This window comes from Solanum dulcamara, chromosome 6, assembly GCF_947179165.1.
Source record: "Solanum dulcamara chromosome 6, daSolDulc1.2, whole genome shotgun sequence".
Lineage (NCBI taxonomy): Eukaryota > Viridiplantae > Streptophyta > Magnoliopsida > Solanales > Solanaceae > Solanum > Solanum dulcamara.
In genome coordinates, this window is record NC_077242.1 from 69902099 (window position 1) to 69920701 (window position 18603).

At 33.7% G+C, this 18603-nt stretch overlaps 2 protein-coding genes across 5 annotated transcripts; both read right to left on the reverse strand.

Annotated features, from left to right (window-relative positions):
- Window positions 1–3748: 3748 nt before the first annotated feature.
- Window positions 3749–5934, reverse strand: LOC129891345 (tyrosine--tRNA ligase, chloroplastic/mitochondrial). Its single transcript, XM_055966662.1, has one exon. It carries the CDS (start codon window positions 5781–5783, stop codon window positions 4215–4217), a length of 1569 nt encoding a protein of 522 aa, XP_055822637.1. The 5' UTR covers window positions 5784–5934; the 3' UTR covers window positions 3749–4214.
- Window positions 5935–6364: 430 nt separating this feature from the next.
- LOC129891347 (protein NRT1/ PTR FAMILY 8.1-like) lies at window positions 6365–14575 on the reverse strand. Of its 4 annotated transcripts, XM_055966666.1 has the most exons (6): window positions 14505–14575; window positions 13236–13288; window positions 9480–9591; window positions 8864–9081; window positions 8197–8750; window positions 6365–7646 (listed from the first exon to the last, which is right to left on the reverse strand). In XM_055966666.1, the coding sequence occupies exons 3-6, from the start codon at window positions 9586–9588 to the stop codon at window positions 6767–6769; spliced, it is 1761 nt and encodes a 586-aa protein (XP_055822641.1). In that variant the 5' UTR covers window positions 9589–9591; window positions 13236–13288; window positions 14505–14575; the 3' UTR covers window positions 6365–6766. The 4 variants fall into 4 exon arrangements, with proteins under 4 accessions (XP_055822641.1, XP_055822640.1, XP_055822643.1 ...); XM_055966665.1 differs by lacking the exon at window positions 14505–14575 and having other exon boundaries at window positions 13236–13328; XM_055966668.1 differs by lacking the exons at window positions 13236–13288; window positions 14505–14575 and adding an exon at window positions 9803–9923.
- Window positions 14576–18603: the final 4028 nt, after the last annotated feature.

Consider the following 18603-nt stretch of genomic DNA (forward strand, 5'->3'; position numbering starts at 1 on the left):
ACTCTACAGCTCAAATAGCCAACCAACAACGTAAGTTACCCAACTCTTCTTTTACTCCAGCAGTCTGTATACAACAAAGCTCATCATAAGTAACAAGCACGAATTTCACTAGAAAATGATAACAGACGCAACAACAGAAGTAGAATACTCTGAAGTCTGAAGCAAGGCTAGAGCATTGGATGGTTTCAGATTCTGAATATAGAAAGCATTTCGTTCAATTTGAGCGAGCTTGTCCAGCTTCAGTAAATTGCAACATACTAACAGGCTAGCAGCAAATCTAAACAAACCTTGCAGCTATGCTAGTCTTCACCAAAATCAAAAGCAAATCAAACTGCTCCAATATCCACCCCACACCATTTTTCGTACTTGCAGCATCGCAGCCACCATAAATCACAACCAGTAAGACTAACAATACCTGTTATAGACCACTCTTCATTGAGCAAAGTGGAGCACAGAACTCAGTGATTAACTGAAATCATACCTAGAAAAGAAAAATAGATAGTCCAAAGCATCAATTTAGTATCAATTTATTGAAAAAGTTGGAATATTGCTACTATATACTGCCTCACTATATCTTTTGTTACCAAACTAATGTGACACTTCATATTGATACAAGGCAACAGATTCATTACAATGTAACAGCTATGTTAAATGCATAAGTTGCTCGTGAATCAGCACAAAAAAGAGTAGAATAGAACATAATAACACAGAAGAACAAATATAATAATACTAATATAGCAAGAATTTGGCATGATGACAAGAAATTAAGAACTAACAGGAAGTTGATAAAGCTCAATATGAACTCCCAAATAAAAGCATGGCAATGTATCTTTGCAGAGTAATCATCCGAATATGGTATCTTCTTGACACAATATGCAACCTATCTTTATGAATTTAAAATGCTTACAGATGTGACTTAAGCTTTCTAATCACCGAGCTGCAAGAGCTATATAAGACATGGAACCTAACAGATGGAGTTAGATTGCATTCACACACACACAAATTAGAAACAATAGATAATATCTTTTAGACTTCATTGTTTAGATGATCTACAGAGACGAAGTAACGTAGTCTTATTCGTTCTGAAGTAACATTTGCAATCCCATCCTTCCTTCTTTATATGCTGCTCACTTTATTTCTTATTTTACTTTTCCTGATCTGTTCTTTGTCACTACAGAACTACACATACATGAAAATCAACCTTTTCTTCTTAGCCTTTGATAGTGTTCCAAAGGAAATTAAGAAAGATGAAGGAATCAAGTCCTTTGGAACAATTAAGTCTAGACATTGAAGCAATGACCCCATCTAACCAACCCCTATTTGTTCAGTGGACCCTACTTCTACAGACGGTTACTACTTCAAATTAAATATGTCAAGCAACAAAAGGTGTGATCTAGTAGTCAGCGAAGTGGAAAGAGAATCATGCAGTCTCAGGTTCAAAACCCCATAGAGGCAAAAAATATAATAGGTGGTGTTTTATCATCTGCCTAAGACTTGGTGGGCAGTGTTACTCAATAGTTGTGCTAGCGAGCTGTAGCAGGTGCCCGTCAAAAAGGTCGAGATACTTGCAAGTTGGCCTCGACATCACCATCATAAAAAATAAAAATAATTGAACATGTGAGCAGGAACAGGAATGTGTCAAATTTATCCTAGAAGGGGAAAGATAACGGAAGAATGCATCAACCATTGCCTGACAGTAGTTTAAGAGCCCGTTTGAATTGGCTTAAAAGTTGGTCAAATCTACTTTTAAGTCGGTTTTTGACAAATATAAAAATAACTTAAAATAAGTTTAAAATGACTTAAAATAAGTTAAAAACCAAAAGTAGGCCTCCCCTACTTTTTATTTTTTGACTTAGAGCTGAGCCAACTGATTCAGTGGTCTCCTAGGATTTCATTCCACTTTTTTGTTCGTAACGAGGATATTGAGGTCAAGCGAAGTTAGATTAAAGCCAAATAAACATAGACCAATGTTAGTAAAAATAAAGAAAGAAGTGAAAGAAAAAAAAAAGATAAACCAAGGGAAGCACTTTTACCGTCAAGAATGGATTTGCAGAAGGTAACACTTGCCAGCAACAATGGCAACCAAAACTGAGTTTTCACTTTGGCATTCAGGCTTAAAGACAGAGAGAGCTAACTCTATCAATAACCCCACTTCTATTTTTCTTGAATGTATTTGAGTATTTGACCAGCTCCACCCCATCCCCTTCGCCTAAGAACTCATCTTTGCTTCCCTATTTATGCTTTGCCATGCCTCAGCTCGGTCCTACCCTACCCCATTGCCAACCTTAGCAAATACATGTTCTCTTTCAATGCACATGTAAATTACTACCAAATAAAGAAGTACATCAGAAATCATAAAGGCCCAAGCATCATTCCTTCACAAATTCAAAAAGTTAACCACATTGAACATATCAAGTTTAATGATACACATTCAGCATGCTAGTATTCCTACAAAGGTACCTCTAACACCCTTCCTTCGTGGTAGGTCAAACACATCGGTAAGAACACATGTATCATTATATCAATTCCAGCATAACACTCAATAGAGAAGCCATTGAAAAATAAGAGATACAACTAAAGCTAAACACCAAGAATGACATAAGTCATGTGGTCAAAGGCTCATTTAAGGCATGTTTAAGTCCTAAAGCTCAGAAAAGCTTGGTGAGGCTGCTTTGCCTTGCTTATGTTGTGCTTCAGTGTAGGCAAGACACTAAGGCGGGCGCCTCATTGCTCACAAGTGCTATTTTGAATTGATCAATACTAAACAATAAATGTAATCAGCAAAGAGATGTATTATTTGTTAAGGAAAATATTATGAATGAATTTGATACTTTTTTTCTCGCAATACATTTATTTTTTCTCAACTGTGCCTTTTATTATTGAAGCCCACAATTTGACTGTGCTTTGCGCCAAAAACCCCTAGCCCCTATATACTTGGAGCGCTTTCTAAAGCTTTTTGCCTTTGACAATACTAAATATAAGCAACATTCACAAAGGCCACCCCCTCCTTTACATTTGAAAAAAGTTACACATACCAATCATATAAAGTTTAATGATACACATCCAGCATGCTAGTATTTATACAAATGTAGCTCTGTCTTTGCGTGTGTCAAAATATCAATTGCAATATAACTCATAGAGAATCAAGGGCAAAAGACCGAGAATGATAGAAGTAACATTCCTTTTTGTTTTCCCAAAACAGCAATGAACAAGATCCTCCTCCTCCTTCTATTCTTCTTCTTAATAAATGTCATTTTTCTTCTTCATATTCTTCTTTTGCAACAATACTAGCAACATTAAATATTCAATACTTCCAACTCAATGTGTTAGTCACCAAAGAGACAAACATAAGCTGATGCAATTCTCCCTTTCCAGAAAAGTACACAACCTACCCAAAGGGCACAGCGAACCAACAAAAACTAATCCATATTACTCTAACGATTAAACAGGAGATTGGAGAGGCAAGTTTATAATTAAACACAACAAATAAAACTATTGGTACAGTATCCCAGAAACTGATAAAGGTAGAGTCTATTTCAAATCACAACTCACCAAATCAACAAATGCTGCTTGTCAACCCAGACAAATTATTATGTGTCTCTCAGGATCAGTATAGTATTAGCTAAGCCAATTGTACTTTTCATCTGGCTTTCAACTAAAACAAGATTGCAGATTCTCTGTGATAGAACTTGCTTCTAAGATCATGTCAAATGAAAGATATATAGCAAAATTGAATGGAAAAGAGGCGGAAGATGCAACTCACTCAAGTTGAACCATAACTAAGGAGTCCTCCTAACTGCAATAAGATATCACGTCTGTCCAAGGAGAAAAAACAAGCAGAACCTTTTTCAATTAAAAGAAATTCTGCAAGAGTCCAAGAAATTCTTAAAGCTTGCATAACTCATGTTTTTCTCCCTCCTGGACAATTATTTTTTAAAATAATTACATAAAAAATACTAAGGGAAGAGGAAAATATTTCCGTTGCGGTAATGTAGATCTTCTCGCTTCCTCTCAACACTTGCCCGTCTTCCTCTCGTTCTATCATATGCATATCATGTAAAACTGTGCATCTCGCCAACTCAGAATGCTACTATTGGAACTGTCATCTACAAATACGACTCAAAAACAACTACTCCCCAAATCCAACCCGTGGGAATAGCCACAATCATCCTTACATACGAACACAAAAGGAAATTTAGACGAACAGCAGAAGGTCAGGATATTCTTACAACCATCTTGTTCTTTTTCCCGGCAGACAAAAGGATAACTTTGTCATCCACAATGTCATCCGCCTCAATCTTCTTACTCTCGCTATCAACTTTGGCATTGTTAAAGTAAAGTCCCCCTTGCTTAAGCATTCGTCGTGCAGCTGATTTGCTTTCAAGCAAACCACTGGAAACATAAAGATCCAAAATCGGTATGTTTAACACCTGATCATAATTCATGGAGCAAGATGGAACATCAGCTGCAATACCCTCAATTGTTTTCCAATCTAATTTGGTATCAGCATTTCCAGGTTTCAATGCCTCTGTAGCCTTAAGAGCCTCTTCCAATCCCTCTTGTCCATGAACAAACCGTGTAACCTCCTCAGCCAGCCTACGCTGAGCTGTGTTAGGAACATATCCTGGTTTTCCCATATCCCTCTCCAGCTCTGCAATCTCTTCAATGCTCAAAAAAGTAAGAATCTTAAGAAACCTCACTACATCATCATCTGGGACTGTAAAAAAGTATTGATAGAACTTATACGGCGACAAAAGTGAAGCGGATAACCAAATTGCACCATCTTCTGATTTTCCAAACTTGGTTCCATCACTCTTGAGAAGCAAAGGAAAAGTAAGCCCAAAAACAACTGGAACATTGCCAACAACAGCTCCATTTTCGGAAGATTTTCCTACAAGCCTACGAATAAGATCAGTACCAGCAGTAATATTACCCCATTGATCACTACCACCAATTTGCACACTAACACCTTCCTTTTCATACAAATGCACAAAATCATAACCTTGTAAAAGCTGATACGTAAACTCAGCATAACTCATCCCTTGCTCCGCATTCTCCAACCTTTTCTTCACACTTTCCTTCGACATCATAGTCCCAACTCTAGCATACCTCCCCACATTCCTCAAAAAATCCAAAAACTTCACATCCTTCCACCAATCATAGTTATTCAAAATCTGCACCTTTCCAGCATTTTCACAAACACCTGGTGAGAAAACCAAAATCTTCTTAACAATACCGGCAATCCCAGATATATTCTTCTCCAAAGTCACAAAATCAAGCTCGGGTCGTTCCAAACTCTTCCCAGACGGGTCACCAATCCGACCCGTAGCACCTCCAATAAGCCCCACAGCATTATGCCCACAACGTAAAAACCAAGAAAGCACAATTATACCCAGAAGATTCCCAAGGTGTAAGCTTTCAGCAGTAGGGTCAAACCCACAATACACTTTCAACGGACCCAAATTCGGGTCGGAGCAAACGGAGCGAAGTGAATCGCTAGTCACTGATTCCAATAACCCTCTTTCTTCAAGAATGTGTAAAACATTCGGTCGTGATTTACTTTCCGGGTTACTAAAACTGTCTTCTTGGGATGTCTTCAATGGTGAGATAGAGCAAAAGGGTCGATGGGAAAAGTTGTGGTGGGAAGGGCTATTGGGGAGAAAAAGGTGTGTGGGTAGTGATAATTTTCTCAAGAAAGACGAAGTGAAAGGTCTTTGAGTAGTATTGATAAGAAAAAATCGTAGGCCGGAGTTAATGGCACCGGCACCGGCGGCGGCGGCCATTTTATGTGTTGACTGTTGCGTATTGCTGTTTTATCTGCTTGGGCCGAGTTTAATTGGAAACACACAATGTATAAATTTAATAGTTTATGCCATATGTTTTTCTAAATCAAAACATCAGTCTCAACTCGACTCGTCTTGTTCAATACATACAAAAATATAATCATAGTAATAATTTGTTCAATTTTCATCTTACTTGTGAATATAAACTTATAAGAATTGACGATTAAATTTTTTGTATATAAATTAAACTCTATATGAGATAGTTTGATAGAGTGTGTACAAATAATATTGAATATGATGTATTAATTTGAAATTAGTTATTTTTAAATTATTTTCTATCCACGGCTTTCTTTAGTGTATTACGGAAAATTCTATCTTTACATATGCTTATCCATGTGTTAATAGCCTTAGCATTGCTAATAATGTAATATCATGGTGTACAATTTAACTAATATAGTTATACATATGCTAAAAGTCCTATCAAATAAAGGTTTAAATAATATCATAACTAATATTTGTATTAGATTTTCTCATATATCATACCAAGGGATTCCTAAACCATCTATTATACAAGTCAAATAGACAAATATATGATATCCAAATCTTTCTTAAAATTGAATAAATAATTTTTATATAATATTCCTCTTAAGTTATTGGTTTATAAGTTAATAATTTGTACATGTTTTTAATGAATTTTATAAGATAAATATAAATTCGATCGAAATTACTAACTCGATCGAACCTCACTCTAGCTCTGGTTACCACATATTGCAATCAAAGAGAAGAATGTAGCCATAAGATAAAACTATAAGATTATAACTTATAAGCATACGGATTTGTAGCTAGCGCTAGATCTTTACTTGTGACACTTTTAGATGTATCACACGCTCCATATCATGTGAGTTAAAAGTGTCTAATAGGTATACTTTTTTATGTCTAAAATGTTCGAATTAGCACAAGGCAAACCCAATTTATGTCACACATCACGAAACGAGCTTGTCGTTGTCATCATCATCATCCACTATTGGAACAGAGTCGTCCTTGTTGATTGCCTTCTTGTACTTGTACCTCTTTGCAACGAGGAGGAAAATGAAGAAGTTTACCACGCTTAAAGCGGACAATAGGAAGAAGAAATAATGAAGCTTTCCGTAATTTTGATTGTTTGGTAACCATCCCATCTTCCCATTCCTCGTGCTAATATCCGTGACAATGGACACTAACAACGAGCTCACATAACTCCCAAGCGCGGTGGTTGTCAAAGAGAGGGCAGCACACAAACTCCGCATTGAATCAGGCGCTTGATCATAGAAGAACTCCAACTGACCGATAAATGTGAAAACTTCAGCACAACCAATTATCATGTACTGAGGAATTTGCCAAAATACTGACATTGGGATGTCATTCTTGATATCATAGTAGTTATGCCTTTTTACTATCCCAAGCCTAACTACCTCCACGAGTGCAGCAGATACCATAGCAAAGACAGATATAACCAGCCCCGTTCCCATCCTTTGGAGTTGAGTCAATCCATTCTTGTGACCTGTGAACTTTCTAACGAATGGTACAAGCATTCTATCGTAGACAGGAACCCATAGAATAACCGCGATGGTGTCAAAAACAGATAACGAAGCCTCGGGGATTTTGAATTTGCCTAAATGTGTATCCATATACATGGCTTGCAACACAAACATATTGCTCATTTGGCCATACACTGTACTGAAGATAATCCCAGTAGCCCAAATAGGTAGCAACTTGACAACAGACTTGAGTTCCTCAACTTGTGTCACTGTGCAAAGTTTCCAATTGTTTATTGAACCTCTGTTCTGATCCGATTCTGTTTTCACAGCAGCTTTATCGAAGAACCTGTAAAAGTAACAAACATATTCGAGTGACAGAATCTCGTAAATGCTACAAATATCAAGCTAGTTAAATCAATTTCTTGTACGAGTCATTTTTGAATTAGCAAAAGTGGTTAGAGGAACATGACCTCTTTTGTAATCATAGTCTCGCAGCCCAAATCGAGGCAAACTCTGAATACTAGATAGGACATCAAAATAACAAGGGTCAAGGATGGCTAGTCGAGAGAGAAACAGTCCAAAGCATTTGTACCCCGGTGACCTCAGAAATTTCATAAAAAGGATTTTCTAGAGATCCACAACGACCAATCCTCACATTAACTGCTAAGGATTCAATAAGTCCAACATTGATTCTTTCAGATGTGTCGATTGGGCAAATATATGTCCTACTTAAAATAGCTCGACACCAGGATGATAAAAAGCTTAACACCTTTCCTTCTTATTAATTACTCCACTTTTTCATTATGAAAATGAAAAATCAATAGGTCATTTTTGAACATGTGTTAATCTCTATGTCGTTAACAAGCTTTTGAAGAATTCATCATTGGCGAACATACCTCAAGTCGTTTGTATGAGCAAGTTTGCGACTCCCTTTGATGGCGGATTCAGCTTCTGCAGTCTCATATAACAGAGATTTTTCGGCAGGCAATGTAACATGACATTTTCTAAGAGAAGCCACAACAACCTGGCATATACGCGTCAAAGGGCTTCCTCCAGGCTTTTGGTATCTATAGAGCCGAGATCCTGAAAAGAACGATACAACAGCAAATGCCATAGCCACAGCAGGAACACCAAATCCCCATCCCCAGCCAATGTCCTGTTGTATCCAGACTATCAACGAAGAAGCAACGAGAGCCCCAATGTTGATGGAGAAGTAGAACCAATTAAAGAAGGAATTTTTGTAGTTCCTCTCGATAGGATCAGCATCATCAAACTGGTCTGCACCATAGGATGAGACACATGGCTTGATCCCTCCGGTTCCCAGTGCTACTAAGTAGAGTGCAACGAAGAATACTGCTGTTTGACTATCAGTCGAGTGACATTGATTTTTTTCATAACAAGTTGCCCTTAGCCCGGGTACTGATGCTGATACTGTCAATAATGTCATCCCCTTGAATGATAAGAAAAATCAGTTAACATCACTACAGAAAAAAACTACAAACTTCGTTGCTAATCTGTCACTAAATTACTCGTAGAGGGCAGATAGTAAGTTAATAAACTCACACAAACATAGATGATTGAGAATATAGCAATAGTCCAGTATCTTCCAAGATAAGAGTCGGCGAGAAATGCTCCAAGCAAAGGCATGACATAGCAGGTCCCTGACCAATTCGATTGATTTTTAGACGCCGTTGTAGTTTGTTGATTGAGTTGAGTCTTAAAATAAACCACGAGATTGGTGCTCATTCCATAATATGCCAATCTTTCACAGCATTCATTCCCTGTCAAAATGAATGAGTATCAATAATAGTTGTCATCGCAGAAAGTTGATTTCTCAACAATTTTATGCCAAACTAATTGTGTGGTCTACCTCTAGGAGTTGATTATCACTTTCTTTGTTGATAAAATAGAATCAAGAAGGAACATGACTTTCTGAAATAATAATCGTTAGTTGAGTGACCATCTGATATATCAACCCCTACTTGCTTGGAGTTACAAGGCCACTCTATTCAACAAATGTGGCGGAAGGCGAATCAATGTGCAGACATTTTGACAAATAAAAGATACAAACGTGAAGAAAGATCTGCTAATATGGGAAGATTATGGCATAGAACTACGTTTGACCTGACTCGAAAAACTGGAGAATATGATGATAAAGACAAGGTATTAATATTGTTACCAAGTATATAAGGGCAGGCCTTCCAAGTTCCTGTTTTGTTCTTATTTGCAGGCTTATTCCGATAATCGACAGTTCCATCCTTGGTATAGATATCTTCTTCTTCTGCCATGGCCTAACAAACACGAAAAAAACACGACCTTCTTGATCAATCTGGTTTTTGTCGATCCAATAATTATCTAAACCTGGAAACTCAAAACTCAATTTAGAGGGAGCCAAAAGATTGAGCTATGGCTCCACCCATTTTTTACTTACAGAAAATATCTCACAAGTCTAAAACAATATTATTCTTAAGGTTCATTCACATAAATCAAAATACAATGCACATGTATGTCACGTCGAGATACTGCAGCAAACTTCGATTCAATTTATCGTAATGGATTAGCTGACATGTTGGTTAAGTGTATTCTGATGCATAGAAAAAATTAGATGTATATTAGCCAATGACAAGGCTAGATACATCTTGGAAAAGGTTGTGTTAGTTGGAAAATTAGTGGCTCATGTTTTACTCCCTTCTCCTATGTTATCAATTAAACAATAGGAAAAAGTTTTAAAAAATAAAATAATAGCAGTCAACTCCCCTTGTAAATTCCACAATCAATCTGTTTTATTTGAGTTTTCAGTTTATTTATGTTATTTTTAGTCTGTTTCAAAAAAATAATAATATAACTTTTGGTATTTTCTCCATTCATTTTTACAATGATGATAATTTTTTTATATCACCATTTGAATATAATAAATTTAATATTTTAGAAAATGCATAGAAAAATGACTATAATTAACAATAAGGGTAAATTAGGAACTAAGTGATAAGCTATATCTTGTTTTTTTTTCTTTCAAAATGGACAAATAAAAGTTGATATCTATTTTTACTATAGTGAACAAGTAAAAATGGATTAGTATATAACTCATATACTTTCTTCGTCCATTTTACTTGTCATGTTTTATTGCACGCCCCTTAAGAAAACATTAATGGGTCGTTTGGTTTGAATACAAGTTATGATGAATTAGTTATGATGAAATAAGTTATGTTGGGATCAGTTATGATGAGATAAGTTATGCTGAGATTATTTCTTATTGAGTGTTTGGTTTGTTGTATTCAAAATAACATGCATTGCATAAATTTTAAGAATATATTGTTTATTTACAAAAATACCCTTCACTTTATTTAGTTTTTTATATTTTCTTTGCAAGCTTTAGTTATTCAATATTCATTCTTAAAATAAAACTTTCATCTTCTTTACCTTAATTATTTTTATGTGTTCATTTCCATGATATCCGTATGTATTTAAAAATAAAACTTTTTTCTTATTTAGTTTAAAAATAAAATTTTTATTTTAAGTTTATTAAAGTAAAAAATGATTTATGAGAAAATCAAAATATAAATAAACATTAGAATTAGTCAAATAAATTTATAAATAAAATTATATTATATAGTGTGATTTTTTAATAGAAAAAATATGAAGAATTATCATAAAAATAAGGAGTGAATGTTGTTATATATTGTATGAAAAATAATGAATATATATATGAATGTGAAACGTGAGATATAAAAAATATTTAAAGGGGTATATTTGTCATTTACCTATTATATCACAGGGATAATTTATCCCGATACTATTTATTAATTCCGGGATAAATTATCCCGGACTTACCAACCAAACACCAACTTAAGTGTCACTATAATTTAATCCCGAGATTATTTGGTGTTATCCTTTACCCCAAACAACCCCTGAGTAAAAGAGTCATTTGACTAAATTATCCATATTTATTCTTTGATCTCAAGTTAGTGCTACTCTCTTTTCCACCATATTAATTTCTGTCCACATTTATTTAATCGAGTAAGGGGAAAGAAGGAAACTAATACTTAGTTAATTATATTTTGATTTTTTAAAATGATAACTATTTAGGACCATATGATTCAAAAAATTTCAGTACTTTTTAAAACCTCTCATTCAATCAAATTGAGACACACATAGTGAAATATAAGGAGTAAATGCACAATATTAATCATCTAGTACTTTCATTATGACTCCTTAATCTCTAGAGTTTAAATTATGTGCACTGTACAAAATATTTTACATCATCAGGTAAATTAAATAATTATCACCAAATTTATATAATTAAAATTTAGAAAAAAATATTAAAACTAAAATCCTAATTGTACTCTAACTAAATTAGTTACTATTTCTTTTAATAACATAAATCAAATCTAACTTTTTCATATTTCTCTCTCAGTATAATCATCATAATTAACGAAAAATTCTTCACGTGTCAAATACTATTAAAATTGCCAGAAGTAATTTATCCATGCTTCAACTTGTTAATCTTGTAGAGAAAACAAACTCGATCCAAATTCAAAATCTATTAAAACTCTGCAATTTTTTTTTTAGTTTTTTCTTATTTTTTAGAGAAAAGGTTAAAGAAACACCCAAAGTTGCAAACATCACATAAAAATATGCATCAAAATCTTAAAATTCATTATCACATTAAGGAGAGATGAATGTGGAGTTAAAAAGACAAGCAAAAAAAAAATAACATGGAGAGGAGGTTTTGATTGAGCATCCAATTTAGATGAGTTGAGAATTTTTTTAAAATTTTAGAGAAAAATGAGCTACCTACAATAGCAGGACAACTTTATTGAATAATATAGAATATTTTATACACTAATGATGCATAAAATTTAAACTTTAAATTCTATTAGTACAAATCGAAAAAAAAGGAGTAAACTAAGCAAACAAATAAACCTCAAAAAGTGGAACAAAATTTTCCAAGAGAACATAGGAGCACAATAAATACTACTCCTATATTTGTTCTCATTGGAAAAAATGGTACAATTATTTTATTGAATTTGATGAAAAAGAGAAACACATAATTTAATTTACTTTTCCTTTCTCTCTCTTTCATTGAATTGTTGTTTAATTTACTTTTGGAAAAGTAGGTGTTCGGCAACGTCAACGATGAAAGTCACTAAACTTCAAACTCGAAGCAAAATCTCCTTCCACATACACCTAATCTATTTTATATGAGAAATGTTATCCAGTCGTTTAGTAGAGTGTATTAAAAAAATAATGCATGCATTGCTTTGTGTATTAATAATGCCTTATTTTGGTATATTTTTTTGTGCCATAAATTTCTAGGTATTAGTAATGCAAAGGGTTTTAATGAATGCATTAACATAATTAAAGATTCAATTACTCCTCATAACCCCTTTTGCATTTTTTCCACCATAATAGTGGTCCATGGAGAATATCTTTGTAAATAAATATTTTTATGCAATGCATGTTATTTTTGATACATTAAATCAAACAATCCACAAGAAATAATCTATATATAATTAATACATGCATAACTAATATAAACAGTACTAATACATTTTATTTAGCATTATTTTTATACATTCTACCAAACGACCCGTTGCTGTTATATCTCCTACTTTTCAACCCTTCTCTATATCTCTTTATGTACTCTTTCTTTTCTATCTTTCCAATTCTTTTCTTCACTATACTTGGGGGAAGATCTGATCGTGATTTAAGAATTTTTTTTTTTTTTGAAAAGACTAAAGGAATTGAAGATTGCTCGAACTTAAAAAAATATTGCATCACCCTTCCTTTTTCGATCTTTTAAAAATACATTATTTTCTGAGGTGAACCAATCGATATTTTTAAAAAATTCAAAAAAAAATAATTATTAATAACAAAACACAGACTAATACGAGCTGACCAGAAGAAGCAAAAGGATGGTGAAAAAGAAACAAACCTGAAACCTTTTGTTGTTGTAAGAGAAATTCTTAATAGAAGAAAAGGTTGTTCCTGTAATTAGAAATCCACAATTGGGAACTCAGTCACAGAAACACAAAGTTAAATTTATGCTTTGTTATAAATGATCAACTAATTTGTTTAGTTATATTTATGCTTTGTAATAAATGATCCTAAATTTGTTTCTGTCCTTTTTATTTTATTTAGTAAAAATTTTAGAAAAATATTTTCTTAAAAATTTATACCAAGTATATAGATTATAAATTATTTTTCATTCGTATATATTAAATTTTAAATATTCTTAATAAAATTTTTAGTTTTGCCACTGGTGCCCATAGCCCGTTCCAACTACCCCACACTCCTACCCTTACACCCACCTCCCATAATATTTTTAGTTTAGGACTATATGATTCAAATATTTTCAATACTTTCTTAAATATCAGATTCAATCAAACTCAGACACATAAACTGAAACAGAAAGAATAAATGCGCAATATTTGTTATGTAGTACTTTCATTATGATTCCTTAATCTTTATTAGTTGTTTTACTAGTACTAGTATAAATCGAAAAGAAAAAAAAAGTAAACTAAACAAACAAATAAACCTCCTAAAATAGAATAAAAATTTCCAGAGTACAGACGAGCACAATAAATACTACTCCATCTATTCTATATTAATCAAATTTTTGAGGTTTTTTCATTATTCAAAATAATTGAATCCTTCAAAGTTCAAGATGGATGCTTGGATTTTTTTTATATTTGCCCTTTTCTTTAATGAAGTTTGGTATATTTTAGGAGATAAATTGCACAACTTATAAAGTTACATTTATAATTTCACAAAGAACAATAGTAAAAAATATGATTTAAATTATGTCCTTGAATATTTTTTTTAATAAATGTATATTGCTTCACAAATTCAGTTAATATGAAATAAAGAAATTAATATTTGTTCCCATTGGTTTCACTGGAAAAAAATGTTACTACATTTATTAAATTGATGAAAAAGTCAAATATAGAGTTTAATTTTCTTTGGAAAGACTAAAGGAATTGGGGAATGACTTATGTTATTCAAACTCTTAAAAAATGTTGCATCACCTTTCCTTTCTCGATCCTTTAAACATTAATACAATATTTTTGAAGAATCTATCATGAATCAATCGATATTTTTGTAAGAATCTAAATAACATAAAAAACAATTACTTGTAATTAATAAAATACAGGCTAACACAAGCCGACCAAAAAGCAAAAAGGATGTGAAAAAAGAAACAAACCTGAAGCCTTTTGTTGTTGTAAGAGAAATTCTTAGTAGAAGAAAAGGTTGTTCCTGTAATTAGAAATCAACAATTGGGAATTCAGTGACAGAAACACAAAGTTATATTTATGCTTTGTTATAAATGATCCTTAATTTGTTCTATCTGTCATTTTTATTTTTTTATATGCTTCCACGTGCAAGTAATCTGTATTTTCTCAAACATGTCTATTTCACCGAGTTTGAAAAAAGACTATTGAATTAACAGAACAAGCGGATACAAAAGAAATTCAAATACAAATTGTGGGGCATATCGATGAAAAAGAAATTACACGTATTGAATGGATCAGAAAAGGCAGGGTTCTCCTACAAACGATTCGAGATAAAATTGATTATTGCTCTTAAATCGTTCAAACTATCTATAGAATATTGGGTATCAAAGTTTGAATATTTTAGACAAGAATAATTTTACTATTTGTCTTTCCCTCTTATTCAATGATTGAACCACAAAAAGACCAATTCATTCTTTTTTTAATAAGGGGAACGTTTGTAATTCTCATGGAGTACTATAGAGAAAATGTTTAAAATGGCCCCTTCAATATATTTTGAGTAATTTTTGTCCTTTAACGATGAAAGTTGCTGAATTTTAGATAGAGGGTGTGTTCAGTAGAAAATATATTTTGATTTTTTTATGTTTGATTTGTAAAAAAATATAATAAAAATTTTAGGAGAAAAAGTTTTTTAGAAATGAGAAAAATGATTTTCTCCGGGGAAAGCAATTTTTCATAAGTGATGGAATTTTCTACATTGATTGTGTCATTCCCATCGAGAACACACCTCATCTTCGGTCTTCACCCCTACCTAGGTCCCATCCCCACCAACCCACTCTCCTATCCCCACATCTACCTTCCATAATATTTATCTAGTTATATATAAATACTTTTAAAATAATATTTTTTTAATTTGTTTATGAACCAAACACCAAAAATAAATAAGAAATTAATTTATTTTTCTGATAACATATTTTTCAATTTTTTTCCCCTCATGAGTGGAAATCTCCTTCCACAATTAGAACTCCGTGACAGACACACAAAGTTATAATTTCTGCCTTGTTAGAGATGATCTTAAATTTGTTCTTTCTTCCCTTTTTATTTTTTATTAGGAGTAGACAAACTGACAAAAATGGTACTCATGTAGATTTGAGTATAGTTTAAAATAATCTCTTAAATATATTTTGAACAGTTTTAATTTTTTCAATCTTTCAAAAATCAACACTTTTAATCTTCATCAAATATTTTATGAATTCTATCAAACAAATTTAGCGGAACTAGAAAAAGTATGATTTTGGGTGATATTAGAGGCAACCTTTGAAATTTTATCTCGGAGTAAAAATCTAAGTCTCCAGTTAGTTTTTTTTTTAATCGATTTTCGATTATTTCATCGTTTAAATCACCATATAAATTGGGGAGTCGCACCTAAAGTTTAGAAATCATACTTTGATGATGTGAGGGTCAATTTGAACTCCGTTTTAAATGAAATTCATATTTGAATTTCTTACCTTATGTGTAAATGAATTTTGAAAGAAAATTATTGTTTTACCCTTGCAGGTTGTGCTTCTGAATTGAGAATTGCTTTGCAGTTATATATATCTGTTGCATTCAAATTCACTTTATGATTGTAATCATGCATATTCATGGATCATAGGATTGGACCATTGAAAACACTATTTTTTTTAAAATAAAATAAAATATACTACCATTTATTCATTTAGTATGAGGTAAGATGCCGAATGGAAAAATGTATCACCTTTTATTGATTAAGTCCGATGTTAGATGTTAGACGGGTATGTGAGTTGGAGGTAAGATTTTGAATGGATATATGGATCTCGTGTGTCCCTCATGGGTCTCACCTCTCGGTATGCCAATAGAATGTATTGTTGGAAAGACAAAGCACAAACAAAGGTGCACGACACGACAATAGTGGAAGACAATCCAAATCTAAACTTTCGCTTCTATTTGAACCAAGAGGAGGCAAATCAATTCAAATATAAATAATATTTGGGCAGAAAGTATATCAACCAAACCAAACAAGTCAAAGCAAGAATAAATCAACAATATGAGACATCAAATTTACGTGGAAAACCTCTTTGGCGTGAAGAGTAAAAAAAACAAGGCCAAAGCTCCACTATAATCAACAAGAGTTACAAATTTTCTCCAAAATGAGCACCAAAGAAGTGCCAAACAATGAGCAACAACAACTACAAGATAACACCAAAGAACAAGAGAAGAAAGGAGTAAAATTACCAAAATTGTAGCTATTGTTCACGACAGAAATCTAGAGCTTCAGGGCTCCAAATCCACCTCTGTCAGTTCCTAATCAAAGATTAAGTTGAGAGAAACAATCTATCCAAATATTAGCTCAATCAGACAAGAAACGAAGCGGAAATCGCAATTTGAAGATTGACGGCTACGCTAAAAAATAGATGCGAAAATCTGCCCTATTTTCTCACTTCTGTCTCTTTTTGGCTGCTGCTCTTTCTCTAGTGTGTGTGCTGAAAAATAAGCAAGTCTTACATCCATGAGAATTGGGCTTATGGAAAAGAGTGGGCTAGTCCAAATTGAGATTTTATTTATCCACATAGGAAGGAAAAAAGACCAAAACCCAATAATTCTCTCCTTCTCAACTGTGTGGAGGAGACCGCTATCCCGAAGATCATGCAACATTCTTCAAATCTCCCTCTTGGAAAAGCATTAGTCATCATGTTGGAACCATTATCATCCGTATAAATCTTCTCAATTTCAAGCAACTTAGAATCCAACACATCCCGAATCCAATGGTATCTCACATCAATATGTTTAGACCGACCATGAAATGTAGAATTTTTGTCAAGGTGAATAGCACTTTGACTGTCGCAATAAAGCACATACCTTTCCTGAGCACAACCAAGTTCTCCCAAAAATCTCTTCATCTAGAGCAATGTTTTACAAGCTTCAACAACAGCAATAAGCTCAGCTTCTGTAGTAGATAGAACAACACATTTTTGCAACCTAGATTGCCAAGACACAGCCCCCCTGCAAAAGTAGTCAAGTAGTATGAAGTAGACTTACGAGTATCAACATCACCGGCCATATCTGAATTAGTATAACCACATATAATAGGCTTTCCTATCCCAAAACACAAACTCAGACTAGAAGTGCCACAAAGATATCTCATAATCCACTTTACAACATTCCAATTCTCTCTTCCTGAATTAGAAAGAAAACTACTAACAATACCAACAACACGAGAAATATCTATTCTTGTACACACCATTGAATACATCCAACGGCTGAAGCATAACGAACTTTCTTCATATCTTCCTTCTCACCATTAGTGAAATGACTTTGCTTCGTGCTCAATTTGAAGTGCATAGCTAAAGGTGTACTGACAACCTTAGCTTTGTCCATGTTAAATCTACGAAGTGCTTTATGAATGTACTTCTCTTGTGATAACCACAACTTCTTGGCCTTTCTTTCACGGATGATCTGCATTCCAAGAATCTGCCTTATTGTTCCCAAGTTTTTCATAGCAAAAGATTTATTCAACTCTTGCTTCAACTTTTGAATACTGCAAGCATTCTGACCAACAACAAGCATGTCATCAACATAAAGCAAAACAATAATAAAGTCACCATCAGAGAATTTTTGCACAAAAATAAAATGGTCTGATGAAGTCTTCTTGAAGCCCTGCTGACTCATAAAAGAACCAAACTTTCGGTACCATTACCTGAGAGCTTGTTTTAGACCATACAAGCTTTTCTTTAATGCGCCACTATCGCGCCAGGAACATGCCTCAGTAGTTTGGACCCTGGCGCGGTGCGCCACTACGAAATGTGTAGGGTTTTCAAGCCTATTTTCCAGAACCCAGAAAGTGGCGCTGTAAGGGCGCGACACGCCATTATCGTGCCAAGAACATGCCTCAGTAGTTTGGACCTTGGCACGGCGCGCCACTAACAGATGTGTAGGTTTTAGGCCTAATCGACCTGGCACTGCAATGGCGCGATGCGCCACTATCGCACCAGAAGCGTTTTTAGCCTATTTTTCAAAATTTTGGAGAAAGGGAAATTTGGGAATTGTCCCAAA

Excerpts from the sequence above, each read along its gene's own strand:
- LOC129891345 (XM_055966662.1), bottom strand. The coding sequence starts at position 5,783 with ATGGCCGCCGCCGCCGGTGCCGGTGCCATTAACTCCGGCCTACGATTT.
- LOC129891347 (XM_055966666.1), bottom strand. The coding sequence starts at position 9,588 with ATGGCAGAAGAAGAAGATATCTATACCAAGGATGGAACTGTCGATTAT. Across the intron at positions 9,082-9,479 it reads GGCCTGCCCTTATATACTTG|GGAATGAATGCTGTGAAAGA; the intron begins GTAACAATATTA and ends TCATTTTGACAG. Across the intron at positions 8,751-8,863 it reads TCTCAATCATCTATGTTTGT|GGGATGACATTATTGACAGT; the intron begins GTGAGTTTATTA and ends TTATCATTCAAG.